Source organism: Oncorhynchus mykiss, chromosome Y, assembly GCF_013265735.2.
Source record: "Oncorhynchus mykiss isolate Arlee chromosome Y, USDA_OmykA_1.1, whole genome shotgun sequence".
Lineage (NCBI taxonomy): Eukaryota > Metazoa > Chordata > Actinopteri > Salmoniformes > Salmonidae > Oncorhynchus > Oncorhynchus mykiss.
The window spans coordinates 41,596,230-41,613,118 of NC_048593.1; the positions used below are offsets into that span (position 1 = coordinate 41,596,230).

Genomic DNA, 16,889 nt, shown 5'->3' on the forward strand with positions numbered 1-16,889 from the left:
TCCATGCTGACTGGCGGCCCTGGCTGCTCCATGCTGACTGGCGGCCCTGGCTGCTCCTTGCAGACTGGCAGCTCTGGCGGCTCCTTGCAGACTGGCAGCTCTGGCGGCTCCTTGCAGACAGGCAGCTTTGGCGGCATCCTGCAGACAGGCAGCTCTGGCGGCTCCTTGCAGACTGGTAGCTCTATGCAGACTGGCAGCTCTATGCAGACTGGCAGCTCCTTGCAGACTGGCAGCTCCTTGCAGACTGGCAGCTCCTTGCAGACTGGCAGCTCTATGCTAACTGGCAGCTCTATGCAAACTGGCAGCTCTATGCAAACTGGCAGCTCCTTGCAAACTGGCAGTTCTGAACAGGCGGGAGACTCCGGCAGCGCTGTAGAGAAGGAAGGCTCTAACAGCGCTAAACAGGCGGGAGACTCCGACAGCGCTGGAGAGGAGGAGGGCTCCGACAGCGCTGGACAGGCGAGGCGCACTGTAGGCCTGATGCGTGGTGCTGGCACTGGTGGTACTGGGCCGAGGACACGCACAGGAAGCCTGGTGCGGGGAGCTGCTACCGGAGGGCTGGGGTGTGGAGGTGGCACAGGATGGGTTAGACCGTGAAGGCGTACTGGAGATCTTGAGAGCGGTGCTGGCACAGGACGTGCAAGGCTAGGGAGCTGCACAGGAGGCCTGGTACGTGAGACTGGCACCATCTTCACCAGCCGACTAACACGCACCTCAGGACGAGTATGGAGCGCTGACCCAGGTGCCATCAAATCCCCGACACGCTCCGTCGGGCGAATTCCATGTTTAAAACACCAACACAGCAACTCCCTCATTTCTCTCTCCTCCAATTTCCCCATTAACTCCTTCACAGTCTCTGTTTCGCTCACCTCCAACACCGGCTCTGGTTCTGGTCTCCTCCTTGGCTCCTCACGATAAACAGGGAGAGTTGGCTCAGGTCTGGCTCCAGACTCTGCCACACTCTCCCTGAGCCCCCCCCCAAGAAATTTTTGGGGCTGACTCTGGGGCCTCCGTCCGCGCCGCCTTGCTTGCTTCGCAAACTCCATTCTCCTATATCCTTCCGCGCACTGCTCCATCGAATCCCAGGCGGGCTCCGGCACTCTCCCTGGGTCGACCGCCCACCTGTCTATCTCCTCCCAAGAAGTATAGTCCATACTGTACTCCACTTTGGGCTGTTCCTGCCTGTTGACACGCTGGCTGCTTGGTCCCTTTGTGGTGGGTGATTCTGTAACGGTTTTCTGTATATGAGAGTCAGACCAAAATGCGGCGTGTCTATTGCAATCCATGTTTAATGAAGTAACACACTAAACACAAACACTACTAAAACAATAAACTTAACGAAAACCGAAACAGCCTATACTTGTGTAACCTAACAAAGAACAATGACACTAAGGACAATCACCCACGACAAACTCAAAGAATATGGCTGCCTAAATATGGTTCCCAATCAGAGACAACGATAAACACCTGCCTCTGATTGAGAACCACTTCAGACAGCCATAGACTTAGCTAGAACACCCCACTAGCTACAATCCCCATACATACACACCACATACAAAAACCCCATGCCACACCCTGGCCTGACCAAATAAATAAAGATAAACACAAAATACTTTGACCAGGGTGTGACAGATCCATTCCAATCCTTACACTGAGCTAGCCACACTTCCCCTTTGTATGAATTAAACTGTATTTACACAGCACATTTCTTGCATTTAAAAAAAAACATCTAATAGAAGTTAGAAAAATAAAGACACATTATGTTTCTACACAAATATAAAATTAAGATAGGCAAGAATAAAATGTGAATAGCAAAACAATGGTACAATAACAGCGGACATGAGAGAGTAAAGCAACAACATAATAAATAAAAGTTGATAAAATAAAGAAGAAATATAGAATGGGGTTATATAAATAAAGTAGATAATAGGGTTAAGACAACTGTAACCTTGTTAAGGGATCAAACGAGACAAAGACAACTAAACCATCGGCTCCCTATTTCACAACAAAGCCTCCTTCACTTATGCTGCCAAACATACCCTCGTAAAACTGACTATCCTACCGATGCTTGACTTCGGCGATGTAATTTACAAAATTGCCTCCAACACTCTACTCAACAAATTGGATGCAGTCTATTACAGTGGCATCCGTTTTGTCACCAAAGCCCTATATACTAGCCCCCGCTTGCGACCTGTATGCTCTCGTTGGCTGGCTCTCGCTTCATATTTGTCGCCAAACCCACTGGCTCCAGGTCATCAATAAGTCTTTGCTAGGTAAATCCCCACCTTATCTCAGCTCACTGGTCACCATAGCAGCACCCACCCGTAGCATGCGCTCCAGACGTATATCTCACTGGTCACAACAAAACTCAGTTCCTCCTTTGGCCGCCTCTCCTTCCAGTTCTCTGCTGCCAATGACTGGAACGAACTGCAAAAATCACTGAAGCTGGAGACTCGTATCTCCCTCACTAACTTTAAGCACCAGCTGTCAGAGCAGCTCACAGATCACTGCACCTGTACATAGCCCATCTGTAAATAGTCCCTCCAACTACCTCACCCCCCATACTTTTAATTATTTTATTTATTTTGATCCTTTGCACTCCAGTATCTCTACTTGCACATCTATCACTCCAGTGTTTAATTGCTATATTGTAAATATTTTGCCACTATGGCCTATTTATTGCCTTACCTCCCTTATCTTACCTCATTTGCACACACTGTATATATACTTTTTCTATTGTGTTATTGACTGTATGTTTGTTTATAACATGTGTATCTCTGTGTTGTTGTTTTTGTCACACTGCTTTTCTTGACCAGGTTGCAGTTGTAAATGAGAACTTGAAATAAAAAAAATTATGTCAAGGGATCTAACGAGGCTAAGACAACTTAACCATGTTAAAGTATCAAACGAGGCTAAGACAAGTATACCATGTTAAGGTATCAAATGTGGCTAAGACAACTTAACCGTGTTAAGGTATCAAACGTGGCTAAGACAACTGAATCGTTAAGGTATCAAACGTGGCTAAGACAACTGAATCGTTAAGGTATCAAACACGGTTGTGTTTTATTTATTTTACCTTTATTTAACTAGGCAAGTCAGTTAAGGACAAATTCTTATTTTCAATGACGGCCTAGGAACAGTAGGTTAACTGCCTGTTCAGGGGCAGAACGACAGATTTGTACCTTGTCAGCTCGGGATTTGAACTTGCAACCTTCCGGTTACTAGTCCAACGCTCTAACCACTAGGCTACCCAATCTAACATTGACTGTGGGTACTGTATGTCTCATATAATTTGCTACTATCATTCGTTTGTAATTTTGCTCTGGTTCTCTTGGACATCTCTATGTTTTGTACTCACGATCCGAGTCTGCACTTTGGTCTATCTCATTGTCTGCCTCTTCCACCCCATCAATGAAGAGGACACCTGGAACAAAGATCATCACTATTAGGACTGGGAAGAGGGTTAGTCAGAGATAGTTAATTATTTTGGGATGGGGGAAGAGTGTTAGCCAGAGATAGGGTTAGTTATTTTGAGATGGGGGAAGAGTGTTAGCCAGAGATCGGGTTAGTTATTTTGAGATGGGGGAAGAGGGTTAGTTAAAATGTATGTGAAATGAAGAAAAACACCATATCTGAAATTAGGTAACTTAACAGGTGTCAAATCATCAACAGAATTGCATCCCCGTGTAGAAACTCTTCTTTAAATTGACATTTTTACCTGCTTTTACATTGAACTAAAACTGGTCAATACAAGTGGTAAACTGTACAAGACAAAACTCTAACTTCATCAATATATTTGTCTTGCTTTTTTATTTGTGAAAACAATAGGCAAAGGGACCAAGTGCAGCAAACCTTGCTTGCAGAATTTAGTGTAAAAATGGAATATGAAACTAAATAGTGGAACATTTTGAATTCAATATTTTTCCACACAAACTTGGAAGCATTACAGCAAAGGCTGAATGATTTGATAAAATTAGCACATTTCATGTACAGTGAGCTCCAAAAGTTTTGGGACAGTGACATATGTTGTTGTTTTGTCTCTGTACTTCAGCACATTGGATTTGAAATGATACAATGACTATGAGGTTAAAGTGCAAGACTGTCAGCTATGATTTGATGGTATTTTTATCCATACCGGGTGAGCCGTTTAGAAATTTACAGCACTTTTCCTACATACACTGCCTTCAAAACGTATTCATAGCCTTTGACTTACTCCACATTTTGTTGTGTTACGGACAAAATTCAAAATTGATTAAATATTTTTTTCCCCCTCACCGGTCTACACACCCCATGATTGCCCCATGATTGCAAAGTAAAAACATGTTTTTATGAATGTTAGAACATTTATTGAAAATTAAATACAGAAATATGTCATTTACATAAGTATTCCTACCCCCCTGTAGAAGCACCTTTGGTAGTGATTACAGCTGTGAGTCTTACTGGGGAAGTCTCTTTCCACACCTCAATTGAGCAACATTTACATCAAAACTCTTTAAGCTCTGTCAAATTGTTTGTTGATCCTTGCCAGACATCCTTCTTCAGGTCTTGCCATAGACTTTCAAGTAACTCTGCCACTCAGGAACATTCACTGTCTTCTTGGTAAGCCCACTCAAGTGTAGATTTGGTCATCTCCCTGCTGAAAGGTGAATTCATTTACCAGTGTCTGGTGGAAAGCAGACTGAAACAATTATTTCTCTAGGATTTTGCCTGTGCTTAGTTCCATTCTGTTTCTTATTTTTTATTCTGAAGTTAAGTGCTTGACCACATGTTTTGCAATAATAGTTTAGTGTCTTGTTTTAAACTGTTGGTCTCATGGTGAAATCATTGAGCGGTTTCCTTCCTCTCCGGCAACTTAGTTAGGAAGGACACCGGTATCATTGTAGTGCCTTTGTGCTTTCATACACCATGTGTAATAGAATCTTCACCATTCTTCGTAGGATATTTAATAGGTATCCTTCTTTGCAAGGAATTGGGAAAACATCCTGGTGTATGTTGTTGAATCTGTGTTTGACTAAGGGACCTCAGATAATTGTATTTCACAGCAAAATCATGTTTTAGTCTCCATAGGGTGGGCATGCCCATTGAGCCCCCCTAGAAGGGTGTTGACCCTGGAACTCATTGATCCGACACCATAAAAACGTGTTTTAGTCTCCATAGGGTGCGCGTGCCCATTGACCCCCCTAGAAGGGTGTTGACCCTGGAACTCATTGATCCGACACCATGAAAAAATGTCATTGAAAGTTATACCAATTCATCCGTCAGTGCTGTCTGAAAAACAGTAACTTCTCTCTCAGATGATCCTTTCCTGTGATGTCACGCCCTGACCTTAGAGAGCCTTGTTTATTCTCTATTTGGTTAGGTCAGGACGATCCATTCCCGTGATGTCATGCCCTGACCTTAGAGAGCCTTGTTTGTTCTCTATTTGGTTAGGTCAGGACGATCCATTCCTGTGATGTCACGCCCTGAACTTAGAGAGCCTTGTTTATTCTCTATTTGGTTAGGTCAGGACGATCCATTCCCGTGATGTCACGCCCTGACCTTAGAGAGCCTTGTTTATTCTCTATTTGGTTAGGTCAGGACGATCCATTCCCGTGATGTCACGCCCTGACCTTAGAGAGCCTTGTTTATTCTCTATTTGGTTAGGTCAGGACGATCCATTCCCGTGATGTCACGCCCTGACCTTAGAGAGCCTTGTTTATTCTCTATTTGGTTAGGTCAGGACGATCCATTCCTGTGATGTTATGCCCTGACCCTAGAGAGCCTTGTTTATTCTCTATTTGGTTTGGTCAGGACGATCCATTCCTGTGATGTCACGCCCAGACCTTTGTGAGCCTTGTTTATTCTCTATTTGGTTAGGTCAGGACGATCCATTCCCGTGATGTCACGCCCTGACCTTAGAGAGGCTTGTTTATTCTCTATTTGGTTAGGTCAGGACGATCCATTCCCGTGATGTCACGCCTTGACCTTAGAGAGCCTTTTTTATTCTCTATTTGGTTAGGTCAGGACGATCCATTCCCGTGATGTCACGCCCTGACCTTAGAGAGCCTTCTTTATTCTCTATTTGGTTAGGTCAGGACGATCCATTCCCGTGATGTCACGCCCTGACCTTAGAGAGCCTTGTTTATTCTCTATTTGGTTAGGTCAGGACGATCCATTTCCGTGATGTCACGCCCTGACCTTAGAGAGCCTTGTTTGTTCTCTATTTGGTTAGGTCAGGACGATCCATTCCTGTGATGTCACGCCCTGAACTTAGAGAGCCTTGTTTATTCTCTATTTGGTTAGGTCAGGACGATCCATTCCCGTGATGTCACGCCCTGACCTTAGAGAGCCTTGTTTATTCTCTATTTGGTTAGGTCAGGACGATCCATTCCCGTGATGTCATGCCCTGACCTTAGAGAGCCTTGTTTATTCTCTATTTGGTTAGGTCAGGATGATCCATTCCTGTGATGTCATGCCCTGACCTTAGAGAGTCTTGTTTATTCTCTATTTGTTTAGGTCAGGGTGTGACTTGGGTGCGCAAATCTATGTTTCTATTTCTTTGTTGTCCTAGTGTGGTTCCCAATCAGAGGCAGCTGTTTATCGTTGTCTCTGATTGGGAATCATACTTAGGCAGCCTTTTTTCCCACCTTAGATTGTGGGATTTTGTTTTTGCATAGTTGCTGTTTTGCCCTGCAGAACTTTACGTTCAGTTTTTGTATTTTGTTGTTTTTAAAGGTGTCATTTAATGAAAGGAAAATGTACGCCTACGACGCTGCACCTTGGTCTAATCCATCTTTAAACAAACGTAACAGAAGATCCCACCACCAAAGGACCAAGCAGCGTGACCAGGAAGAGCAGGGATCCTGGGCCCGGGAGAAAGGGGAGGGGACAAGACCCTGCCATGGAAGCAGACGGAGGCAGCGAAAGATGATCAATGACGACTCCGGGGTTCGCAACCACGACGGAAGACCGAGAGGCAGCCCCCAAAACATTTTGGGGGTGCACACGGATGGTTGGCGGAGCCGAGGGGTGAACCAGAACCAGTGAGGAACTCGCCGAAAGATTCCGGAGAGAGGTGTTGGCGTTGAGAGCGCTGCAGAGCGGGAAGGCTGAGGAGCTTTACACCAGTCCGGTGTCATATGCACCAGCGTCACGCATCTGGCCTCCAGTGCGCCTCCCCAGTCCGGTATGTCTGTGTCTCATCCACGCACTCGCCCTGAGCTGTGTGTCACCGGTGCAATGTGTGCCAGTTCTGCGCGCCGTGTCTCCAGTGTGCCTTCACAGCCCAGTGCGTCCTGTGCCAGCGCCCCGCACTTGCCGGGCGAAAGTGAGCATCCAGCCAGGACGGGTTGTGCCAGCTCTACGCTCCAGCCCTCCAGTGCGCCTCCATGGCCCAGTATATCCTGCGCCAGCTATAAGCACCGTGTCTCCAGTGCCCCTTTACAGTTCAGTGAGTCCTGTGCCAGCGCCCCGCACTTGCCGGACTAAAGTGAGCATCCAGCCAGGACAGGTTGTGCCATCTCTACGCTCCAGACCTTCAGTGCACCTCCACGGTCCAATATATTCTGTGCCAGCTCCATGTCCCCGGCCTCCAGTGCGTGTCTCCAGCCTGGTACGTCCTGTGCCTGCTCCAACGCACAAGGCCTCCAGTGATGATCCATGGCCCGGAGCCTCCAGTGATGATCCATGGCCCGGAGCCTCCAGTGATGATCCATGGCCCGGAGCCTCCAGTGATGATCCATGGCCCAGAGCCTCCAGTGATGATCCATGGCCCAGAGCCTCCAGTGATGATCCATGGCCCGAAGCCTCCAGTGGTGATCCATGGCCCGTAGCCTCCAGTGGTGATCCATGGCCCGAAGCCTCCAGTGGTGATCCATGGCCGGAAGCCTCCAGTGGTGATCCACGGCACGAAGCCTCCAGTGGTGAGCCATGGCACGAATCCTCCAGAGACGATCCAAGGTCCGGAGTCTCCTGCGACATTCTGCAGTCCAGAGCCTCCAGCGACGGTCCCCAGTCCGGAGCCTGCAGCGACGGTCCGCAGTCCGGAGTCTCCAGCTACGATGATCTACGGTCCGGAGTTCCCTTTGACGATCCCCGCACCAGAGGCGCCACCAAAGTGGGGGGAGCCTCAAGCGGAGCGGGGTCTGCATCCCGTACAGGAGCCTCCACCGAGATGAGATGCCCACCCGGGGGGTGGGGGGGGGGGGGGGGGGGGGGGTACTGTCACGCCCTGACCTTAGAGAGCCTTTTTTATTCTCTATTTGGTTAGGTCAGGGTGTGACTTGGGTGTGCAAATCTATGTTTCTATTTCTTTGTTGGCCTAGTATGGTTCCCAATCAGAGGGAGCTGTTTATCGTTGTCTCTGATTGGGAATCATACTTAGGAAGCCTTTTTTCCCACCTTAGATTGTGGGATTTTGTTTTTGCATAGTTGCTGTTTTGCCCTGCAGAACGTTACGTTCAGTTTTTGTATTTTGTTGTTTTTAAAGGTGTCATTTAATGAAAGGAAAATGTACGCCTACGACGCTGCACCTTGGTCTAATCCATCTTTAAACAAACGTAACAGAAGATCCCACCACCAAAGGACCAAGCAGCGTGACCAGGAAGAGCAGGGATCCTGGGCCCGGGAGAAAGGGGAGGGGACAAGACCCTGCCATGGAAGCAGACGGAGGCAGCGAAAGATGATCAATGACGACTCCGGGGTTCGCAACCACGACGGAAGACCGAGAGGCAGCCCCCAAAACATTTTGGGGGTGCACACGGATGGTTGGCGGAGCCGAGGGGTGAACCAGAACCAGTGAGGAACTCGCCGAAAGATTCCGGAGAGAGGTGTTGGCGTTGAGAGCGCTGCAGAGCGGGAAGGCTGAGGAGCTTTACACCAGTCCGGTGTCATATGCACCAGCGTCACGCATCTGGCCTCCAGTGCGCCTCCCCAGTCCGGTATGTCTGTGTCTCATCCACGCACTCGCCCTGAGCTGTGTGTCACCGGTGCAATGTGTGCCAGTTCTGCGCGCCGTGTCTCCAGTGTGCCTTCACAGCCCAGTGCGTCCTGTGCCAGCGCCCCGCACTTGCCGGGCGAAAGTGAGCATCCAGCCAGGACGGGTTGTGCCAGCTCTACGCTCCAGCCCTCCAGTGCGCCTCCATGGCCCAGTATATCCTGCGCCAGCTATAAGCACCGTGTCTCCAGTGCCCCTTCACAGTTCAGTGAGTCCTGTGCCAGCGCCCCGCACTTGCCGGACTAAAGTGAGCATCCAGCCAGGACAGGTTGTGCCATCTCTACGCTCCAGACCTTCAGTGCACCTCCACGGTCCAATATATTCTGTGCCAGCTCCATGTCCCCGGCCTCCAGTGCGTGTCTCCAGCCTGGTACGTCCTGTGCCTGCTCCAACGCACGAGGCCTCCAGTCACGCCCTGACGCCCTGACCTTAGAGAGCCTTTTTTATTCTCTATTTGGTTAGGTCAGGGTGTGACTTGGGTGCGCAAATCTATGTTTCTATTTCTTTGTTGTCCTAGTGTGGTTCCCAATCAGAGGGAGCTGTTTATCGTTGTCTCTGATTGGGAATCATACTTAGGAAGCCTTTTTTCCCACCTTAGATTGTGGGATTTTGTTTTTGCATAGTTGCTGTTTTGCCCTGCAGAACTTTACCTTCAGTTTTTGTATTTTTAATTTTTTTTCGGTGTCATTTAATGAAAGGAAAATGTACGCCTACCACACCGCACCTTCGTCTAATCCATCTTTAAACAAACGTAACACGTGAATACAGCATGTCTTACAAATGTTTTTATCAAACAATGAAAGGTAGAAATATAAAGACACAATATGTTTCTACACAAATACAAAATGAAGATAGACAATAATAAAATGTAAATAACAAAAGTACAATAACAGTGGACATGAGAGAGTAATGCAGCAATATAATAAATACAAGTTGATAAAATAAAGAAGAAATATAGAACGGGGTTATATAAATAAAGTAGATAATATTGTTAATACAACTGTAACCCTTTTAAGATATCAAATGCTTCTAAGACAAGTAAACCATGTTAAGGTATCAAAGGCAGCTAAGAAACCTAAACAATGTTAAGGGATCCAACGTGGCTAAGACAACTTAACTGTGTTAAGGTATCAAACGTGGCTAAGACAACTTAACTGTGTTAAGGGATCCAACGTGGCTAAGACAACTTAACCGTGTTAAGGTATCAAACGTGGCTCAGACAACTTAACTGTGTTAAGGGATCCAACGTGGCTAAGACAACTTAACCGTGTTAAGGTATCAAACGTGGCTAAGACAACTTAACCGTGTTAAGGTATCAAACGTGGCTAAGACAACTTAACCGTGTTAAGGTATCAAACGTGGCTAAGACAACTTAACTGTGTTAAGGTATCAAATGTGGCTAAGACAACTGACTCGTTAAGAGATGAAACACGGTTGTATAATAGTTAACTCAATCTAACATTGACTGTGGGTACTGTATGTCTCATATAATTTGCTACTGTCATTTAAAAAAAAAAGTTTGCTCTGGTACTCTTGGACATCTCTATGCTTTGTACTCACCATCTGAGTCTGCACTATGGTCTATCTCATTGTCTGCCTCTTCCACCCCATCAATGAAGAGGACAACTGGAACAAAGATAATCACTATTACGGCTGGGAAGAGGGTTAGTTGTAATGAAGAAAACCACCATCGTATCTGAAATGAGGTAACTTAACTGGTGTCAAATCAATCAACAGAACTGCATCCCTGTGTGTGTGTGTGTACAATTATATTGACAGGAATGTTTACCTGCTTCTACAGGTATAAATAGTAGTATTTTCTCCATTGCTACTTCTGTTCGATTAGTCCTTTATTTAAAGAAAATCGTTAATCGATCAAGCCGATCTTAACTATTAAAGGCCTATTTCTATTTTGCCCTGTTTATCAAAAGTGTTGGAAAAACTTGTCAATAATCAATCGACTGGCTTTTCTTGATGCCTATAGTATTCTCTCTGGTATGCAACCTGGTTATGGATGTGTCACTGCAACCTTAAAGGTCCTCAATGATGTCACCATTGCCCTTTTTTGTGTATTTGCATTTGCCCCAAACATAACACTTTGTATTGAGGACAAAAAAATATTCAATGTCTGCTTTTTTATTTATTTTTTAACCTTCTGCCAAAAGGTACCCTTCTATGTGAGGCATTGGAAAACCTCCCTGGTGTTTGTCGTTGAATCTATGTTTGAAATGCACTGCTCGACTGAGGGACCTTAAAGATAATTGGGGTACAGAGATGAGGTAGTCACTCAAAAAGTATGTTTGCCTTGCATGTTTAAGTGTGAAAACAATAAGCAAAGTGTATCAAAGAGAGGACCAAGCACAGGCCATACCTTGCAGCAGCCAAAACAGGAAGACGAGTCTCTCTATTCCTCTCATCTGTGTACTAGGGGAGAAAAACAACACACAAACACACACATGAATACAAAATCTCACAATTTTACTGTTTCTTTTAATTTTTTTGGTACTCTGTGGTGAATTTTCAAAACTCTTAGTACAAAACTCCAAACTGGTATCACTTCTAATGCAGGCAGTCTGACATTCAACACCTTTCATTTTTCATTGTTTGTCCTCACGTTTTAGTTTGACATGGTTTGTGCCATCGGGAAAAGCCTCTATCAACCCTTGATACAATTTGGAAATCAACTTCAGAAGTTTGTTAGACTGCCTTAAAATAGTTTACATCTTTAAAGCTTCTTGCTTATCCAATGTTTGCTCCACAGAGTAAATAAACCGGGTTCGTACAGACAGTGGCAAGTCAAATTCAAGGACTTTCAAGTTCTTTTTCAAGCATTAATATGTATTTTCAAGGACCATCAATTTGTAGTAGTTAGTAGTTATGCAATTATTTCTAATGGCCACCAGATGGCAGTATATCGCCACAACCTCATGAAGAAAAACAACAGTATTCATCACTACCTTACAAGTTCTTCTCAATAATACCTTGTTTCCCTAGGTATTTACTACATTTACATGAACAGTAACTTAAGTCACTACTGATGACACATGAATAGTAACTGAAGTTAGTTAGTGATGCTGTAATTTGACTAGTGATGAACAGAGTTTGGGGACATGCCTAATGGTGAACAGATCATTTATATTTACATTACTACACAATTCCAGCTTAATGACCATTTTAATTGGGCATTTTGGGAATCTACTACTTAATAGTTACGAAAAGCGTCTTGCTTTCGACTAGCAGCTTTAGTGTCGCCAGTCGGGAGAAGGCCTGGTGGGCTGTGTGAGGAAAACGGCATGTGAACGACCACCAGAAGCATAGTGTGATGTACTGACTGTGCACCACGACAATGGAGCTTGTAGAGCCGTTTATACCATCTCAGTGTGAAAAGTAGGGAATGGCCAAGGAAACTGACTGATCAATAACGTTACATTGATATAGTGACTATTAAAATCTCAGATGGCTCTTAAAAATGTCAGAATATTGGTCCACAATGGTTTGGCCGCTGGTTTCATCGTTTCATTCAGGTCTAGTGTGATTGAGGCAAAAAAGCAATAGCTAAAAATTGTCAAAGACTCCAGCCACCCGAGTCATAGACTGTTCTCTCTGCTACCGAACAGCAAGTGGTTCCGGAGCGCCAGGTCTAGGTCCAAGAGGCTTCTTAACAGCTGCTACCCCCAAGTCATAAGACTCCTGAACTGCTAATCAAACCCCCCCCCCCGAACATTAACTCTGTACCGGTACCCTTTTATATAGCCTTGCTATTGTTATTTCACTGCTGCTCTTTAATTACTTGTTACTTTTATTTTACATTCTTTACTTTATCCATTTTTTACTTAACACTTATTTTTCTTAAAACTGCATTGTTGGATAAGTGCTTGTAAGTCAGCATTTCACTGTGAGGTCTACTACACCTGTTGTATTCAGCATTTCACTGTAAGGTCTACTACACCTGTTGTATTCAGCATTTCACTGTAAGGTCTACTACACCTGTTGTATTCAGCATTTCACTGTAAGGTCTACTACACCGGTTGTATTCAGCATTTCACTGTAAGGTCTACTACACCTGTTGTATTCAGCATTTCACTGTAAGGTCTACTACACCTGTTGTATTCAGCATTTCACTGTAAGGTCTACTACACCTGTTGTATTCAGCATTTCACTGTAAGGTCTACTACCCCTGTTGTATTCAGCATTTCACTGTAAGGTCTACTACACCTGCTGTATTCAGCATTTCACTGTAAGGTCTACTACACCTGTTGTATTCAGCATTTCACTGTAAGGTCTACTACACCTGTTGTATTCAGCATTTCACTGTAAGGTCTACTACACCTGTTGTATTCAGCATTTCACAGAAAGGTCTACTACACCTGTTGTATTCAGCATTTCACTGTAAGGTCTACTACACCTGTTGTATTCAGCATTTCACTGTAAGGTCTACTACACCTGTTGTATTTGGCGCATGTGACAATTTTGGGGGGATTTGATGTCAGTTACACTACTAGCTCAGCGCTGGGAATAAATATTGTTTTTCTTCTGTCAAACAGCAGTTACCTTGACAGCTAGATCAGTCAACTGAATAGTAGTCAGTTTCTGCTCCGCTTGTTGTTACAACTCAGAGAAAAAAATGCAACACAGACAGCAGCTTTCTGTGTTCATCTCTCCCGTGCTCGTCCTATACTCCCGTGCTGGTCCTATACTCCCGTGCTGGTCCTATACTCCCGTGCTCGTCCTATACTCCCGTGCTCGTCCTATACTCCCGTGCTCGTCCTATACACACGTGCTCGTCCTATACTCCCGTGCTCGTCCTATACTCCCGTGCTCGTCCTATACTCCCGTGCTCGTCCTATACTCCCATGCTCGTCCTATACTCCCGTTCTCGTCCTATACTCCCGTGCTCGTCCTATACTCCCGTGCTCGTCCTATACTCCAACCTTTCAGAAGCTTTGCCTTCCCACAGCCTGTCTGCATGCTCTGTGGTGTCTGTGCCGTCCTAAATCACACCACGTTTTGTATCACAGTGCAATGATACAACTGGGGGGGGGGGGGGGGTCCTGCCCTGCCCTGCCCTGCCCTGCCCTGTCCTGCCCTGCCCTGCCCTGTCCTGTCCTGCCCTGCCCTGCCCCTGGTGCAGTGTAATGCTTCTGTTTCTAGCTCCTACAGACCAGTAATTTAATATCATTACAATACCAATACCAATACACAAATAATGCAGAAAGTCCAAAACAAGAAAGAAATACATCCCCTATACCAGCCTTTCTTAAACTCGTTTGTGCCAAGCGACCAGCAAGGCATGGCCTTCTTTCTCTGGGGACCGATTTGGTAAAAAAAAAAAAAAAAAATCACAATCCCCAAACTCAGGGGCGCAACTTTCAGACATTATTTAAAAAAAAGATAGGAAGGAAGTTGTGTTGGGGAGAGAGTTGAGTTATTGACCAGACTAGTGCGGGTTGGACGTGCAGGCGGCTCGGGCTGGCTGGGCGGTCGGGCTGACATTTGAGGATGTCTTAATAAAGACAAACGTTATTTGACTTTATTTGAAAGAGTTGTTCATTTGTTAGGCTATTGGTTTAAGTTGCAAAGCAGTATTGATTATTGAATTAATCATGGATCTAGTTCAGTCTTATCAATCACTTAAACATATGTAATAATGATCTCTTACCTAGCTTGTGACTGTGGGCATTTTTGCTTACTTCATGTTGTTCTACGGCTAGAAGGGTCATATTAGATTGTGTAGAAATGCAGGAAATTAGCTTTAGATGCCCCCCCAAAAATGGGGGACCCCCCCAGATCCACCCCCAAGTTATGCCCCCCCCCCTTCTAAAACCAAAGTTGCACCCCTGCACTGCACCTGCTGTAACTTCTGCTAATCTTTCTACACGACCAATACAATTTGATTTGTTACATACAGTACATATACAATACATATGCAATACAGTACAAGACTCAAGGCTGTAATCGCTACCAAAGGTGCTTCAACAAAGTACCGAGTAAAGGGTCTGAATACTTATGAACACATTTGCAAAAATGTCTAAAAACCTGTTTTTGCTTTGTCATTATGGGGTATTGTGATGTCATTATGGGGTATTGTGATGTCATTATGGGGTATTGTGATGTCATTATGCGGTATTGTGATGTCATTATGGGGTATTGTGATGTCATTATGGGGTATTGTGATGTCATTATGGGGTATTGGGATGTCATTATGGGGTATTGTGATGTCATTATGGGGTATTGTGATGTCATTATAAGGTATTGTGTGTAGATTGATGAGGGATTTATTTTTATAAATTTTAGAATACGGCTGTAATGTAACGTAACAAAATGTGGGGTCTGAATACTTTCCAAATGCACCATGTATCATAGTCATAATGTTTCTACTTTGCAGACTTTACATTTTCATTATGTAGTTGTCAAAAAAATGCATAAGACAAACGAGTCGACATGTAAAATCTATAAGTTACCAACTGTTTAAAAGCAGTCAGAGCCAAATGTATTTTAAGACAAGAGAAGAGAATCATATTAAAAGTAATGTGAGCATTACATGTCTTACAATGTGAAACGTGTATTTCTAGATGAAGCCCCGATTTAAGTTTGGTGATAAAGTGACAAACTATTATGTGTGTTGTACTTTAGTCAATTGAAAATGTGCTTTGGAGTTTTAAAACAACTGCCTTTGAGATTGTCTGCTGTAAGAGTTGTGAAAATGTACCTCGTACTTGTGAAAATTGCACCAAAGCGATAAAAATAACTAAGTGTACAGTAGAGTGCAACTAATTCAGTATTAAAGAGTTTACAAAGAAATTATGCTAATTCAGTATGAAATACTTTACCATACAGTTATGCTAATTCAGTATGAAATACTTTACCATACAGTTATGCTAATTCAGTATGGAATACTTTACCATACAGTTATGCTAATTCAGTATGAAATACTTTACCATACAGTTATGCTAATTCAGTATGAAATACTTTACCATACAGTTATGCTAATTCAGTATGAAATACTTTACCATACAGTTATGCTAATTCAGTATGAAATACTTTACCATACAGTTATGCTAATTCAGTATGAAATACTTTACCATACAGTTATGCTAATTCAGTATGAAATACTTTACCATACAGTTATGCTAATTCAGTATGAAATACTTTACCGTACAGTTATGCTAATTCAGTATGAAATACTTTACCATACAGTTATGCTAATTCAGTATGAAATACTTTACCATACAGTTATGCTAATTCAGTATTAGAGTATTATGTTTACAATTATACAATATAAGGGTGCTTAACTATCTGAATATATGAAACAATTCATACATAAGATACACAATATCCATAAGCAATTAAAGTCCAAGTTAATGGTAGAACCTACCGTGGTGTCCAATACCTCAACATCCTCACGAAAGGAATGTTTCAGTCCAAAATATTTCACCCTCAATTATAATGGAGAAGCTGTCGATTCTGGTACCCTGGGCTGGTTTTGGTTCTGGTATCCAGCGCCATTTATAAAGTAAATGGGGCGGCAGGTAGCCTAGTGGTTAGAGTGTAGAGGCGGCAGGTAGCCTAGTGGTTAGAGTGTAGAGGTGGCAGGTAGCCTAGTGGTTAGAGTGTAGAGGCAGCAGGTAGCCTAGTGGTTAGAGTGTAGAGGTGGCAGGTAGCCTAGTGGTTAGAGCGTTGGGACAGTAACCAAAAGGATGCTAGATCGAATCCCTGAGCTGACAAGGTAAAAATCTGTCTTTCTACCCCTGAACAAGGCAGTGTTCCCCGGTAGGCTGTTGTTGTTTGTAATAATTTGTTCTTAACTGACTTGCCTAGTTAAATAAAGGTTAAAAAAAAAAACATTTTTTAAAATGTTGATACTTCACAGTATGTCTGGTAAGTGGAAGGAGGTGACCAGCACAACCAAACATTA

The 16,889-nt window shown here is 44.2% G+C and overlaps 1 protein-coding gene across 3 annotated transcripts in view; it reads right to left on the bottom strand.

The window, feature by feature from the left end:
• The window catches only part of LOC110510270, a 31,172-nt gene extending 14,681 nt beyond the window's left edge, over nt 1-16,491 (bottom strand). The window contains exons 1-4 of one of the 3 annotated variants that reach the window (XM_036967385.1): nt 16,365-16,488; nt 11,346-11,398; nt 10,535-10,600; nt 3,359-3,424 (exon numbers count right to left, since the gene is read on the bottom strand). In XM_036967385.1, coding sequence (XP_036823280.1) covers nt 3,359-3,424; nt 10,535-10,600; nt 11,346-11,398; nt 16,365-16,372 — 193 coding nt within the window. In that variant the 5' untranslated portion in view covers nt 16,373-16,488. Of the gene's footprint in view, nt 1-3,358; nt 3,425-10,534; nt 10,601-11,345; nt 11,399-16,349 lie in introns of all 3 variants that reach the window. The other 2 variants (XM_021591658.2, XM_036967386.1) reach the window with 2 other exon arrangements.
• Nucleotides 16,492-16,889: the final 398 nt, after the last annotated feature.